Source organism: Rhinolophus sinicus, linkage group LG15 (genome assembly GCF_036562045.2).
Source record: "Rhinolophus sinicus isolate RSC01 linkage group LG15, ASM3656204v1, whole genome shotgun sequence".
NCBI classification, from domain to species: Eukaryota; Metazoa; Chordata; class Mammalia; order Chiroptera; family Rhinolophidae; genus Rhinolophus; species Rhinolophus sinicus.
The window spans coordinates 34771794-34787378 of NC_133764.1; the positions used below are offsets into that span (position 1 = coordinate 34771794).

At 54.3% G+C, this 15585-nt stretch overlaps 1 protein-coding gene across 2 annotated transcripts in view; it reads right to left on the reverse strand.

The window, feature by feature from the left end:
- Nucleotides 1-505: 505 nt before the first annotated feature.
- The window catches only part of SDK2 (sidekick cell adhesion molecule 2), a 246705-nt gene continuing 231625 nt past the window's right edge, over nt 506-15585 (reverse strand). For both annotated transcript variants that reach the window (XM_074319611.1, XM_074319612.1), the window contains 4 exons: nt 14264-14404; nt 13851-13989; nt 11432-11558; nt 506-1002 (listed from right to left, as the gene is read on the reverse strand). In XM_074319611.1, the coding sequence (XP_074175712.1) occupies nt 649-1002; nt 11432-11558; nt 13851-13989; nt 14264-14404 (761 nt within the window). In that variant the 3' untranslated portion in view covers nt 506-648. The remainder of the gene's footprint in view (nt 1003-11431; nt 11559-13850; nt 13990-14263; nt 14405-15585) is intronic.

Here is a 15585-nt window from a genome sequence, read left to right on the forward strand (position 1 = left end):
AAAAAAGCGTATTAGGAACAAGGAGTTACCTAGGCAAATTCCCACCCTTTAGTTGTTTTCCTTTTTGTAAATAAACCAAATGGTTGGTGGGGAAGTTGGGCAAGGGAGGGGGGCAGTGGAGGGTGAGGAGCAGGGCAGGGGGCAGCAGGGCCATCCATCCTGCCAGGGACAGGGAAGCATGTGGCACTGGTTGAGTGAAGAGAGAGGGGTAAGCTTCACCCCCAGGGCTCTGGCATATGCCAGAAGTGGGCAGCCAGCTGGATTTCCAGAAGTTTCTTCTCCCTTCAGCCACGCCTGTCTTGCAGCCCTCCAGCCCTTTGTCTTTTCTCTTCCTCTCCCTCCAGGGGCCCGTCCCACCCGCGCCCACCACAGCTACTCCCCCAACCCCTCCCCACCGCTGAAGGAGCAGCAAACCCCACAGTCGTGAAGCTGACCAATCGCTGGCCACACACGTCCTCTCGTGGTTTTCTTCTCCCTTCTCACACCAGCTTTGCTGGCCCTGGAATCTGGAAAAATAAACTCAGGAGGTGAACAGTTGACTTGGTTTCTTGGTTTCTTGGTGTTTTTGTTTTCTGGCAGGCGGTGCTGTGGGGAGAGGTGGAGGGGGAGTTTGGTGCCATTTTTCTTTTCTTTTTTCCTCTTCAGACGTCAAACAAATGATGAAAATCCTGCTATAGGAGCCCGGGAGCCAGGGGCGAGGCTGCTGGGCGGGCGGTAGAGGGTGCTCTGCTGACTTGGGGGGTTAGGGGGGTTTTGGGGCGTTGGGGTCCGACTGGCCTTGGGCCGAAAGAGGCTGCCCTGCTGGGCGCTGCTGCTGTTGGCCATGGTGGCATGGTCTGGCTCCCCCGAGTCGCTCTCCGTGTAGCTGTAAGCCTGGGCCCTGGAGATCCCCTTTTGCTGCCGCCTCCATGAGTTGTAGTAAGTGGGGTCGCTGATGTAGTGGTTGACAAAAGAGTGGGCCTTCTGGTGGTTTGGGTCGACCTCGTACTCGCTGTCGCTTCCCTGGGAGGACAGAGGATGGGGTGTCAGTAGCCTGGGGGGGGACAGGGCAGCGTGCTCAGGGCTGCGAGGTACACAAGTGCTCTGGTTTGAAAGTCCGCTCCGCCTCTTCCAAGCCCTGGACGGCGTGCGCCTCAGCACCCACAAGGCCAGGAGGGTACAATGCCCTCTCATGCCTGACTCTTGCTTCCTTCAGCGCAGATCATGGCACAGAAGCCATGGACCTTTGACGTGACTCAAAGACCTCAGTTCTATTTTTTTTTTTTTTAAATTGAGGTGAAATTCACATAACCTGAAGGTAACCGTTTTAAAGTATAAGACTCAGTGGCATTTAGCACACTCACCACGGTGTGCAGCCATCACCGCTGTCTGGTCCCAAACATTTCCACCACCCCAAAGGAAAATTCTGTGCCCGTTAAGCAGTCACTTCCCATTCCGTCCTCCCCAGCCTTCCCCTCCCGCTCCCCCCACCCTTGGCAACCACCAATCCACTTCCTGTTTCTAGGGTTCTACCCCTTCTGGCTATTTCATACACATGGAATCATCCAATATGTGACTTTTGTGTCTGGTTTCTCTCACTTGGCAGAATGTTTTTGAGGCTGAATGCATCATGCCTTTTTAGTTTTGGTGTTTCTGATGCTTTGACATCTGGGGCCTTACTGACCCTGGAGGGACTGCCCCTCTCAGAGCTGGTCAGTTCTTAGAGACAGTAAGCAGCCTTTCATATCCAGAGCCCACACCCCCACCATCCCCTCCAATGACCTCTCACACACTGACCCCCTGTGCCCTGTCCCTAATTACCCAGGGCCAGGTACCAGCCAACAGGGGACAGCCCTGACCACTCGGAGCCCCTGAATGTATTTAAACCTGCCTAAGCCTGCTTCCCCCTGCATTGACTTCCCTGTGGAAACCACAATAAAGGCTCCTGCCCAGGCCTTCTTCCTGCTCCCTCTGCCTCCTGACCGACCCTGCTGCTTCCCTGTGTGGCCCTGCGTGGCATGGCGTGTCCCCTCTTTTTGGGAACTGTGAGTAACAAACTATCTTTTCAGTGGCCATCGTCCCCTGATCTGTTGGCCTCACCATACCCGAATAACAACACCACCTACATTTCAAAACAGAGGTTCATAGGTTCATGCGCGATCTACTGAGTTCCAATCCTGGTCTAGCCGCTGACTGACCTGACGGTGTGACTAGGGACAAAGCCAGGGCCAGATTATAAGCCCTCTGGAGGCTCCTGGCACTTCACAAATGCTGACAACTCTCACCCATGTGTGACCCAAAATAAAAGCAACACTCAGTTATACAATAAACATGAGAAAAACATCAACAGAAGTTCTGCATTTTCACACCAAGACTATCCTGAAGCTTTTAGAAAGAAATATAACATATTATTGTTAAAGTTGTCAGTACTTCTGTGTTCTTGGCACGGGTTTCATCCGCCAATTGGGGACATTAACATGCGACAAGAGTCAATCTGGGTTGTAAAATAAAATAACGTTGCGATCTGAACTGTGGAGCTAAAAATATCGTGCACCCCTTCCCTCATCCCAGGCTCCCAGCAATGTTGTGAGAACTAAGAAGACAGCAGATGGGAACGCCCTTAGAACTCTCTGGAAGAGAGGCACTGTGATTTTAGTGAACAGTACACTCGCAACAAAATACAACTCAGAAGACCGTGCTCAAGTCGCATCATCTCTGCCCAGCTACTGCTTGGAGGCAGTACGTTAATTCCATCAACCTAAGTAAAACACACTTTGGAAAAAACCAGCAGCAAGGAAACCCAGTGAATCCAACACAAGTTAAGTCCGGGACGAGCAGCTGCCTTTACAAGTAAAGAAACTAGAGAGCTGGTCTTGCCCGAAAGGTGTGAGCTATGGGCTATGAAATGTACACTTCTTCTCAGGAACTCAAAGTCCTTGATGGCAGCCAGACCCTCAAATAGCACCGATGTACGTACAGGACTATAATGATACCAACTATGGAAATGCTGATCGCATTACCGTGTTCAATGTTCACACCTCTGTGCTGTAGCTACTATAGCACGTGTGTTTTTACCCAAGGAAATGATCAGCTGGGCTTGAACAGACCAGCCTGATTTTCCCAAAGCCCACACATGCTCTTAACTCCTACACTCCTGCCTAGAGGTCACAGAACGGGATTGAGAGTCCCTCCCCCCTCTCTCTTCCGGTGGGGGTAAATACTCCCTAGTCCATCTGCTAATTTGTGTCCTCACTCCTCCCTGCACAGTGTCTGCTGCCTCCCTCTTCACCACCACCCCCAGGACCACGATATTCTCACCACTGCCCAAGACAATGGGAAGTCCCTCACACATTCTCCCCAGGAAGCATGCAACACAATACAAGTCCCTTTCTTTGCCTACTGCCCAGCTGCTGGCCCAGGAGGGAACAAAGGGGCTGCACAGGCCGTAGGGCTCCATATGCCAGGAGCAGGGAGGGGGTGGAGGGGCGGTGCCTGGGGCTGGGGAGAGGCTGCCCCAGAGGCAGGAGCAATCTGAGCAGGTGCTGATGCCATGAGGCAGGAGGCTGGAGGTCCCTCTGGTCCAGGGGCAGTGAGGGTCTGTGAGTGTGGGGGCAGCAGGAAGACAGGGGTGCCCCACAGTTTTCCCTACAGGTTAGGTGTCTCTGGGAGGGCACCCACTAGATGGTTGGAATAATTGCTAAGCATCGTTGCTAGCTCCAGCCATGGGGAGAAACCCCAGAGTGAATGGGTGTCTGGGGTAGGAGGTGACGGGGGTTTGATGCCATTCTGACTCTGTCCCCTCGCTAACTTTGGACCCATCACTAGGCCTCTTCGGCCTCAGTGTCCTTGTTTGTAAGATGGGTTGGTCTCTGCAGTTCACAGGGTAAAATGAGCTACACATGAGAGAATGTTGTGGAAGGTATTGTAAGGGAGGGCGAGGGTGGGCCTGGGTGGAAGGGGGCCTCAAAGCTCCCCAGCAGGAATCAGAAGGGGCCAAGGGGTGGGGGTGGGGGGAAGCTGACTCAGTGCTCAGGCAGCTCCAGCCACCCCCTCATTTCACTCCCAGAGTGAGGCTTGACTGGTAGGGTGGGGAATGGGCCTCCCTGGACCTCCTGGGGGCCCAGATCCCAAAGCTCATTCATCTAATTATCGCAGTTCCACCAGCTACCATCTGTTGAGCACCCACTGTGTGCCAGACACTCTGTGGGGCAGCCTTGCTGATGGGGGTGAGAAACGAAGAGAAGGAAGAGCTGGGCGCTAAATGAAGACGGCCTGTGGGCGGGGCAGGCATTCGCATTTGGTCTGCCCCCTCGCCCCAGCCCTCCAAAGCCAAAGGAGGGGTCTTTGCATCAGTGACTGCTCTCCCGCCTCCATTGCGCCCGTGAACATCTGTTTCTTTTCTGGGTGGGGGTGGGGTGAGAAGAGAAGAAAGCAAGCAAGGGGGGACGGGGGCTCCCGTTCCGGCTTTCAACTCTCACTGGGCCCTCGGTAATTGAATGCAGCTTCCCAGTAACGGGCCCAGCACAAAGGAGGCCTTTCATGGGCAGCCCCGCCAGGCTGCCAGGCAATCAGGCGACGGCCTCAGCTCCAGGGCCTCTTAACAGCTCCTCAAAGCACTCCATCAGCAATTACCGGACAGAGTCTGGGGAGGGGGAGCGCACACTGCCAGGCCTGGGGATGGGAGTGGGGAGGACCCCGAGAAAAGACAGGAACAAAAGAGAGGGAGCAAAGGCAAGCTTTCTGCTTTTCCGCTCCTCTCTAGCGGTAGGAATTCTTGCACCGGACTCGGCAGGCGATGGGGAGGGTGCCACGCAGGCGTGGGGACTGGTACTGAGACCCTGGGACCAGGCAGGATGCCCTCCTGTGGTTGGTTCTCGCAAAGTCACACAGGAATGTGTTGTCTCTGGTGACAGGTCACCCCGCCCCTGCTTTATTGACTGTGAAGAGGAACCGTGCCCTCAGCTGTGGTCCCAGGCACTCCCTGCACCCAGCCTAGCCTGAAGTGCGCATGGGTGTATCCTAGATGCACTTACCAGTGAGTGAGCTGGGGCCTGTCCCGCAGGGGTGGCAGCCCCCTGGAGACTAGAGGTGGGGTGGGCAGGAATATGCTAAGTGTCTCCCTCCCCAGACACGCCCTCCAGGCACAACTGTATCCGGGCTCTGGGCAAATTGTGCTAACATAGTTAGAAATCTGCGAAGGTGCTTTCAAAAAGTTCCGCTCAGATACAAGGTCACATATGTTACTTGTGCCCTTACACGTCAAGTGACTCACTGTGCGCCCTCAGCCATCGGAGGCCTCCCGAGGTCACTGGGTTGTGGTTGGGGTCAGGGGCGGGGCAGGCCTCCCTCCTTCAATCTCCCCTCTGTGGTGGGAAGCTGGGTGAGCCAGGCTGCAGCAGAGCTGCCCTCAGGGCCAGTGGGACCTGGATTTGAGTCCCTCCTGCCTGCACTTCTGAGCTCTGTGATCAGGGGCATGCTGCTTGACTTCTCTGGGCCTCAGTTTCCCCACTGGTTCAATGGCGACCCTCCCACTGGAACAGATGGGTGGTTAGACGATAAATGCGAGTGTATAAAGCATAGGGCCTGGCACACAGCAGGTGCCCAGTAGGCAGCTTCTCCTCCCCCTCCCCAGGCTCTGTCCTGCATGTGGTGTGTTTCTAGTTTGGCACAAGCTTGGGATTCCGGGGCGTGTGTAGGTCAGGCTAAGGAGAAGCAGGAGATGGGCCTCTTGGAACCTATTAGACTCGTGGTCCAACCTCAAGGGCAAAAAGCAAACCGTGATAAGAGACGGGAGACAGCAGAGGGAAGGCGATGAGAGAACACCACCACCACTCCAGCCAAACGCAAAACAGTACTGCTCCCTTCTATGCACGACCCAGTCTAGTTCACACTCCCGGGCCCAGCGGAAATGCCACCTCCTCCAGGCAACCCACTGTGACCATCCAGGAGGATATGATCTTCCCCCAGGATTTCTCACAGCGCTTTATCTGCCCCTGTACCACAGGAAACAGGAAGCCTTTTGTTCACCATGTTCCTCCTGAAGTTAGTTACTGTGGTGATAATACTTTAACGAGAAATGAAAACGTGATTATTCACACACATGTGGTCCTCCCTAATAGAGCCTAACACTCCCTAAGGTAACATTCATAAGAGCTTGTCTGGCTCACGTCTGTAGTTGCCACATGTAAACAGCGCCTGGTACTGTTTAGTGGGTGTGGAACAAATACTCGTTAAATAAATGCACCAAGGAAGGAATTGTGGATGAAAAAGGGGCCAAATCCTAAACTGACTCACTCAGGGGAGGCCCCCCTGGTGGGCCTTACAAACCCCGAGACCAAAGTAACCACATGGGATGGTCTGGACATAAAAACTAACTTAAAAGTGAGTCATGGCAGGTAGTCACGTCCTAGGTCTGTAGCTTCCTTGAACTTTAACTTTGAAATTGTCCATTGTCTTTGTGCATCTAAGATAACATACCTTTGAAATGCCAGAGTGATCTTCATTTCCAGACCCAGAGCGTGAGACCATTGTTATCTGGTTGCGCACATACCACCTCTGTGTTGTAAACATTAACTGTCTCGTAACCACCAACGTGAAAGAAGTATGTGTCTCTGCGCAATCCCAGAGATTTCCCCGCTTTGCTTTCTCTCGCCTCCCTAATCCACTACCCATGGGTTTCATGTAACCCTCCTTCTGTCTCCTCCTTTGATTCTAATGTATAAAATAAGCTGCGAAACTGCCATTCCCGGGAGCATTCTCCCAGTCTGTTGAGATTTTGCTTCCTGGCAATTGTGGTCCATTGGGCTTAAAGAAACTTTTACAAGAATTTTTTTTAGGCTGGATGTTCTTTTGTTGACAGAATAAGTTCCATGGAGGGCAAATCCAGCGCTTATCCCTCCCAGGTGCCACACAGGCCCAACCTGTGTGTGGCGCACAGTAGGTGTGCAGATGGACTAGTGGTGGAGCCTGGCCTCGTGTTGGGGACTCCCCAACTCACTCTTTTTGTCTTTACCTGAAAATAGTGATAATCCCACCAGGCCTCCCAGAGGATCTCTGAGGGTGAAGTGGTGCCATTCTCAAACAACCCTCAGAGTCATTCCTGGCTGGTGGTAAGAGCTCCATAAATGTTCACTATGATGCTTTGGTGCTCAATAAATACGATTTAAGATCTAAGCTGTTCTGTATATTTTCTTAACTTTTTCCACATAGGCTTAGTTCCATTCTAATGAGCTTAAAGGGGCTGCCAGGATAGCACAAAGAACTGAAGAGTGATTAGGAGAGGCATGCCATGGTTTGGAATTTCTGTTCCATTGAGATTTTTCTTGTGTGCTAAGTTTGGAATTTTGCTACCAAACTTGGGCTCTTATTTTGAAAACGAAGTTGGAATGCAGCCATCCTTCAGTTTTAGAAATTCCATCAAACAAGCCATGGGCTCTTTAGGCCTCAGCCTTTGTGTCCCCAGGCCTGGAACCCCCTGGCCCAGCAACCCTGGAGCAGCAGCCCCTACTCCCAGCCCTATGCCCTCTCCAGCCCCTCTCCCCGCCCCATAGCCTTCACTACAGCTCTGTACGGCCTTTCTCACATGGTATCATGTGTGTCTGTTTATAAGTAACGCGGACTTCTTGTTTATTACGGCTGGCAGATTGCCACCAGTTTTGGAGAGTTTTGGGTGGTCTGACTTCGAATCTCAACCAGGCAGCATACACAACGGTCACTCTCAGAGGACCTGGGAGTACGGGACTTCAAAGGACAGGCAGTCACTCTCCAGAGCAGCTGACACCGAGGGGCCGGTCTGTGTGGCTGCCGACGCTTGAGGACTGGTCCTTGCAGACACCATTGGGGCAGCAGGACTAACAGTGGCCTCCACCCTAAGGCCCAGATTAAAAGTCACCATGGAGGACGCTCCAGAATTCAGACCATGATGTGCAGTCAAGCAGCTCCTCATGGGGGCGAGAGAGTAGCCACGGGATTTACTTATTTGTGTTGGTAACAAGGGCATCAGAGGGAAGCCAGCGGCTCTGTCTGCAGCCTGTCCCCTCCAGCCCACGGGGAGCTTCTGGGAGGCAGGGCCACGTCTCCATCACCTCCCTGTCCTCTGAGTACAGGTTCTGGATATGAGTGTTGAGAAGTCAGTGTCTGCTCACCCCTTGCACCCACCAAAGCTGCCCTCACCTCCCTGGACAGATACCAACATTGAAGGCACAAACTCTGCTCTGACCCTGGAGGCACAGAGGAGAGGCCACTGGCTGAAGCAGGGCCCTGCCATCCCCTCGCTGAACCAGGCCTAACCCTGGAGTCGCAGAATCACACAGCAGTCTGCTTGGGGTCCTCTTGGAGACACTTAGGGGCTCAGGGTGGTGGCTCTTTACTAACAGGTATGGAAGCCATTCAATACTTTAACAATGGTCCATTTAACAACGTACAAGTGCCCTGGCCCTGGCGGACATGGGTGACTGATGGCTGCACGCTCTCAGGTCTCCCTGGGCTTTCCACCCGTGAGGACACCAATACTCTGACAATAGCTCCCTGGAGCAAACACTGCCTGCAGTGCCCTGAAAGCCAACGGCCTGGGCGTCAAGGACCATTCTAGAGCACGCTGACCCAAATGATCCTGCTTGCCTTCCCAGGGCCCCTGTGATGAGCCTGGCACTGCACAGGCTCTGCTCCATCTCTTATAAGGCCCGACTCCTCATAACAGCCTCTTGGACAGACGGTGCCACTGTGTTGCGTGGGTGAAGCTGCGAAGGACCCCTCCCCACCTCAGAGTCAGGAAGAGGCGGAGCTAGGATTCAAGCCCAGGGCCACACACCAACCACAGCCACGTGCTGCTGCTTTTCAAATGAGTGGCTTCCCTCCAAAGCGGCCATGTGATGGGGTCGCGATCTATTGTCTAAACAACGTTAGTACCTGTAGCACTTTCCTCTGACTGTCTCTCTTTATTCTTTGAAATCCAGGCTTGAGTTGATATTTAGAGGATAGTTACTTGTTCTCAAGACTGTCTCCTCAGAACTGTCTCCTCAGTTCTGAAGGCCTTCCCAGAAAGGTCTGCCATGAGGGTGACATCACTGGCACAGGGGTGGGACCAAGGGACCAAGGAGGCTTTGCCTTTAGAAAACCTGTACCCGGGGTCGGGCTCTGCGTATTGAAGCCAGGATCCTGGGTTTACTCTTCTGGCTGTTGGACTTGAGCCAACTCGCGTAAGCTCTCTGAGCCTCAGTTTCCCCACATATACAAAAAAGATGACCCGAATGCCTGTCTCGGAGTGTCACTGCAATGCTGTAAAGTGGGGAGGCACATGGGACCCTGAGCGCAGCCCCTGGGGTATGGCCATTGTCATCAGTGTTACTCAGAAGGGTCCCAACCATACACGGTTTAAAGTCTGTTCAGTGTGAGTAGCTTCCTCAATGACCCTTTCGTGCTTTCAACAAATGCGTACACAGTGATGTATACCAGGCGCCGTGCAGGACACTGCGGATGCAATAGGAATCAGAACTGTCACACGTCCCTTCCTTCATAGAACTCAGCTTTCAACGTAAATAAACCCAACCCAACCCAACCTAACTCCAAATCAAACCTTGAACCATCCCAAACTCTGCAGGTCCACTGCCCCCAAAGGGAGGATGGGCATTCTGCTGTGACAACTGACTTCTGGAACCGGGAAGCTTCCTCTGTAGGGTATGTGCTCCTGGGGGTGACTGGTTCCAGGTTGCTATGGAAACAGTAGTCAAGTGATGGGCTTGTTTTGAACAAACGAGACCAATGGCTAACAGGAGGATCCCAGGTACTCTGCCCATCCTGGGTGAACTTCTGAAGCAGGATGGTCTTCAGATGGCCGGGGCCTGGCATGGCCTCAGGAACCAGCTCAGCGTCCCATGTGAGGGCTCCCCGCACTCATGCAGGGATGGCTGCAGAAAGCTCTGGAGCCAGCAGGCAATATCTCCTGCACTTAGAGGAGTTACTCCCTGGTAGGCTGGCTCTCAGCCACTGAGGGTGGATAACAATGTCCTCTGCACAAGGTCGGGGAGGTTGACCAGAGCAATATGGGGTGTCCCTCTGGCTGGCTACCACCTTGCTCTTTGTATATAGGAGCGTGGCTTAAGAAGCCCCTGTTACAGTCCCTCCCTTTATTCTTCTGAATTTCACCTTGAGTGCCTAGAATCTAAATGCTAATCACCGTCTCTGGGGACAAAGAAAGAAAAATCATGCTTCCGGGAAGCCTAGCTTTTGTAAGTCCCCATATTTATGTGGCTTCAAGGAGTTAAATACTTATAACAAGGTGTCACAACGTGAATCGCATGAGTCCCTGTGTAAGCCAGGCTAAGTTGGGGTCTCTGTCCCTGCCAGTTCTGAGCTGGGGTATTAGCTCCAGCTTGCTTGGCTCTGCCAAGCCCATCAGTAACCCTGGAGCTGAAGAAAACAGTAGCGGGCAAGAGGCCCTCGGTCCACGGGGCCCACAAACAGATCCCAGGCTTGCTGGCACCTCCCACATGGCCGACAACCCTGCTCGCTCCCAGGACCAGGCAGAAAGGTCCAGGGCGTGGGACAGAGTGGCCTTTCTCGGAACCTCCTGGGCAACCAGCAGGCTTGGCCAAGGACGAGAGGGCTGGGGAGGGAGGCCGTAACATCACTTAATGGGAATGTACTCAGGCCCCTCTCCCCATAGCCTGGAACCAAGTGTCCCCTCATGCCCCACCTAATGGCAGCATCTATAAAGCTCTGTCTTCCAGAGGTACCTCCCCTTCTTAATGTAAGAGCTGACATTTATTGAACGGTTACCGTATGCCAGGCCCTGTGCTAAGCTTCTTTGTGCCTAATCGCAGTGAATCCTCTCCGCAGCCCCAATGAGAGAGCCTGCTATTACCCCTGCCTGTTCTACAGATGGAGAAACCGAGGCTCAGAGAGGTTCCCTATCACACCCAGAATACCCCAGCTCACAGGCAGCAGAGCCAGGATGCAAACTCAGGTCTCAACCACCAAAGCCTAACGCCTCATCAGTCTACACTGCTTCCCATTCTTGGGGCCCCAGGATACCTAGCCTTCCATTTCTGAGCTCATTCTGACCCTGACCAGCTCAGTGTACGGTTCTCGGGCTCTGGCAATGCAGTCGGCTGTGTCAGCCTCCTGTCCACGCCTTCACAAGTCTATGCAGGCCAGAGCGATTGAGTGACGGCGCATGTGGGGTGACTCCTGAGAGTCTGAGGACCATACTCCTGGGGGATCTTACATGCCCACGGTTCCAGGGACCCCACTAGGACCTGGGTGCAAACTCTGAGCAGAACATGGGGGACGGCAGCTGGCCAACATATGACTTCTGGGTAGTTTCCTGGGGCCTCTGGGGCCCGTAAGGGAAAGGAGGGAAACGCTCATGAGATGGGCCCTTGAGCAGGGCTGCGCTCTGGGAAAGGGCGGCTCCACTCCCCTCTCCGGGACACCTGGCCCTCCCGCGCCTCACCTGAGAGTCGGAGATTTCCGAGGGCTTCTCAGTCAGGCTGCTGCTCTCGGCCTGGATGAGGTCGTTGTACTTGGTGACATCCTCATCTGAGTAGTGCAGGCTGCCCGGGCTGGGCCGGGGCGGGGACCTAGAGAGAGTGGAGGGTGGGGGCTGAGCGGTGGCCTCCCTCAGAGCAACTGCCCAGGCCCAGGGAGGCCACGGTGAGACACACAGGTGGACTCCCCATCCGACTGTGTCCTTCTCCTCCCAGGCCTGTGGCCTGGAGGGCAGAACGTGGGCAGGAGGCCCCACGTGCGGTGGGGACGGTGCAGGGAGCCGGGCCAACCTCCAGAACCAGCTCCAGGGAAGTGAATGGAGGGCACCTGGATTCTCCACTTGTGGTTCCAAGACCTCAGGCATTGGGATCACCTGGCAGTGACGGTTACAAAGCACTCTGAGCTCTCCTGAGACCTCCTGACTCATAATCTCAGCTGAGGCTTGGAGACCTGCGCTGCAGACGAACTCCCTATGTAATTCTTACACTCACAAAGTGAGCTTTAGAGAGTTAACACAAAGGGTTAGGAGGAAAAGGAAAACCACCGCCTCCCTCCCTCTTTTCCTCCCTCCCAACCTGCTCATCTGCTCTGAGACCAGAAGCAGTTCCAGGCCCTAAGTCACACCCTACCTTTGAAAAGCCCTAGAGAAAGTTACGCATTTCTCCATTGAGTTAGAGGCCTGGTTCTGAGTCATTGGCACAAACACCCAGGACAGGGTGTCACCTGCCATGGGTGCCTAGAGGCTAGAGGCAGGGGCTGTCCTCTCCTGAGCCACACGAGCCCAGGGTAAGGACAGTGGGCAGGGCAAGCTCCCGGGGGCACTGGGTAGGTGGCTGGCATCCTCCATGCCTCTACCCTCCGGGTGGGGTGCAAGGGAGGCGCTGCCCAGGGCCTGATGTCCTGAGATCTGCCCAGCCTGCTCCAGGAAGGTTTTCTGGAAATGTGGCTCTGAACCTAGCTGTCTGCACAGGGGCCAACGGCTGTTTGCTGCAGAAATGTTGTCTGGGAACAGTCCCGAGGCCTGGAGATAAGTCAAAAGCAACCCCCTACCCCCTCCGACCTCTTGTACTATATCTGCACTGGTTTAATTCCAATCCACAAAGCCCATCTCTCAATTCCTTAAAAATAAAACAATAACAGTATTAGCCATCAGCACACGAGAAGCAAATATATAACACAAAAAGGAGGGAGAAAATGGGGTGCCAGGCTAGTGTTGTGTTGGTGACATGCAGGGTGAGCGAGGGCTGGCAGTGTCACTGTGGCTGAGTCAGGGCCTGGAGCCAAGGGATGGTTTGGTGCAAATGGGATTTCTATGTATACACAGCCGTGTAGGGACACTCAGGGGCCAAGGTCTGTGTGTGTACACTGGGGCGTGAGAGGCAGGCGAGGCCAGGCTGCCGGTGAAACACCCCCTTGTTCCATGTGGCAGGGCCCTGGAGCCAGCCTGGCGGGGCTGTGGTGGCCATGCTGGGCCTGCCACTACGGCCTCAAATGGCCCTTTCTTTGGAAAGCTGGCTTTGGCGGAGGATGAGAGCTGGGTCTTGCTGGCCTGCGCACCCCTCCCTCTGTCCTGAGAACACACACGTTGCCTCTTCCCTCGAGGACCAAACAGAAAGAAGTTTTGTCAGCTGCCCCTGCCCTTGGAGATAGGCAGTCCGGCTGGCCACAGGGAGGAGGGCTAGGAGGGGGCCGGGGGTTGGAGAGAAGTCAGGAGGACACAGGAGGCTGTGTGCCACCAGCTTCATCCTTCTCAGTCGGCAGCTCTTGGATGTGGCCCTTTGAGGTCAATGCTGAGAGTGCCAATGTGGGGGATGGAGAAAAGTGTTGAGCAACTACAGCAGGTGTAAGCGAGGACCCCGGGGAGAGGTGTCTACACTCAGAGTGTCCTTTCTTTCCACAATTGCGAGGAAGACAGGGAGGGCATAAGCAATCAGGGGAGCTCCTGGCACCGCTCACTTAGGCGTGTCTGCCCAGCCTACCTTGGCTGGGTCCATCTCCCCTTTGGGGCAAGTAAGCATCACAGCTTCAGGCTGTTCCTAGGAACAGCTGGCTCCAGATGGGAGTAGGTTTGTTCCCCAAATTGTGCAGGTTATTTGCATTCTGCTGTCCGTGGCACAAACCCTTTGTAGGCACCGCCTTGTGACTTTACCCCCAGTGTGCCCTTGCCCGGGCTGTGGCCCCCAACCCCTGGTACTGTTACCGGGCCTCACTGTGTCTTTTTGCTGACTGTCCCCAGTTGCTGAGCTGGAATGCCATTTTATAAGAGGTGGTGAGGCCACGTGGACACTGCCTGCCTAGCGACCCTCCCAAGAGTCCTCCACACCCCAGGCACTGCTGGTCCCCAAACCTCCAGCCTCTGGTCCCCCGTGCAGACAGCCCACTACCTGGTGTACAGGCCATTCTTTCGGCAGAATGAGTTCTTGACGGAGAGTCGTCGGTTGTTGAGTTCCAGGGCAGGAAAACTGCTTTCGTCCAAGCTCATCATCTCCCCGTGGCCCAGGGCACCAGACTTGGCATTGTTCCCTGAGGTGGGGGTAGGGGAGAGATTGACATCCGGTCACTCACTCCATCCCTATAGATCAGGTGGCCGCTCCTCCTCCACCTGGCTGGACTGCCCCATTTTTCTTCTTCAAGTTGAAAGCAAAACAGGAGCTGGAGATTGTATAGGAAGCCTGGGCTGCCCCACCTATCAGAGCAGATGCATTTCCAGGGCTGAGAAAGACCCTTCCCCAACCACTACTGCCACCCACGCTGAAAGGAAGGCAGACACGTGAAAGTGCAAGGGCTGCCAGCTCACCCGAGTCTGACTTCTTGGCGTACTTCTTGCTCTGGCCCCGGATAATGAGCACAAAGACCAGGAGCAGGATGAAGATGAGGCCGACGAGAGCGATGACCACCAGGAACCACCACTCCTCGTAGAACGGGTTGGCTTTCTGGGCTGGAACATGGATGGGGTGTCAGGGCCAGGGCGGTCAGCTCCCTTCTGCCTCCAAACCTCCCACTCTAGCTGGGAACCTACCACCGGCTCTCAGTGAATGGGGAGGCGGGGTCTGTGCCCTCTGAATGAGGTCGAACCTAAGGCAAGGTTAGTAGGGACAGTTTCATCTCAAGTGCCAGCTCCAATCAACTGGGCTGTTTTAAGGCATTCTGAGGTTGCTTCTGGATTCACTAGGAAAGAGAGCCGGGATTGATTAGTGATGTCTGCTGAAGACAAGGGTTGGCGTGCAGGAAGGGGAGTGTGCTTGCTATTTTTCTTTGTTTTTGTTTCCATTGCTACCCATGGTCTACCTTGATAGGCAGACCCAAATTTGTGTTGGAAATGTGCTTGTCTGGCCTGTGGTGGGCCTGGGAGTTTCTCCCCACTTTAGCTGGGAATGAGTCTTCTTCTGGTAGCAGAAAGCAGGGGGAGTTGGGAGGGTGGACATGAGTGGGTCTTTAGAATGCCTCTGCAGGTAGGGCTCCCATCTTTCAAAACCCCCAGCATTACTCTTTCTGCACCCAGCAACACGCTGCTGCCTGATGGAGGGCTGTCTTTTATGTCAGTCGTGAAGTGTTTATTTCCCACCATTCGGTTCTATCAATCTGGGCAAGAGTGAAAGTGTGTGGGAGGAGGGAGACGGCCAGGTTTCTGAAACTCACCCGGTGAGGGTAAAGTCTTGAGTTATAGTTCTGCCTGAGGGATGAGGCCTTGGTATTAAAAGTGGTTAGTGGTTAGATGTGGGGCCATAGGTTTCGATATTAGAGTCCTTTGTGAGCTGAGACATGCTGGATGGGAAAAATGAGAGGCAAAAGGGGAGGATGGCAGCCCACCCCACCCAGGCACTGCTCAGTCAGGTCCACGAGGCCTGTGCTCCACTGGCTGCTGACTCTGTTTTGGGGGGTGGTTTCTATGGAAACACACAGTTTATGGCCTGGCGCCCTTGAATCCCCTAGGTGATGAGCTCACGGAAGCGCTCATCTTGGGCCCACTGATTTTTCCACAAGCCCAACTGGGCCCCCTGCCTAGGGCTTCTGCTGTCCTTGGAAATGAACCCTAAAGCGTCATTGTCCCCAGCTTCTTCCAGAGTTGAAAGCTGACTCAGGCCCTAGCCCTGGGCTCACTGCTTCGGAGCAGTGAGA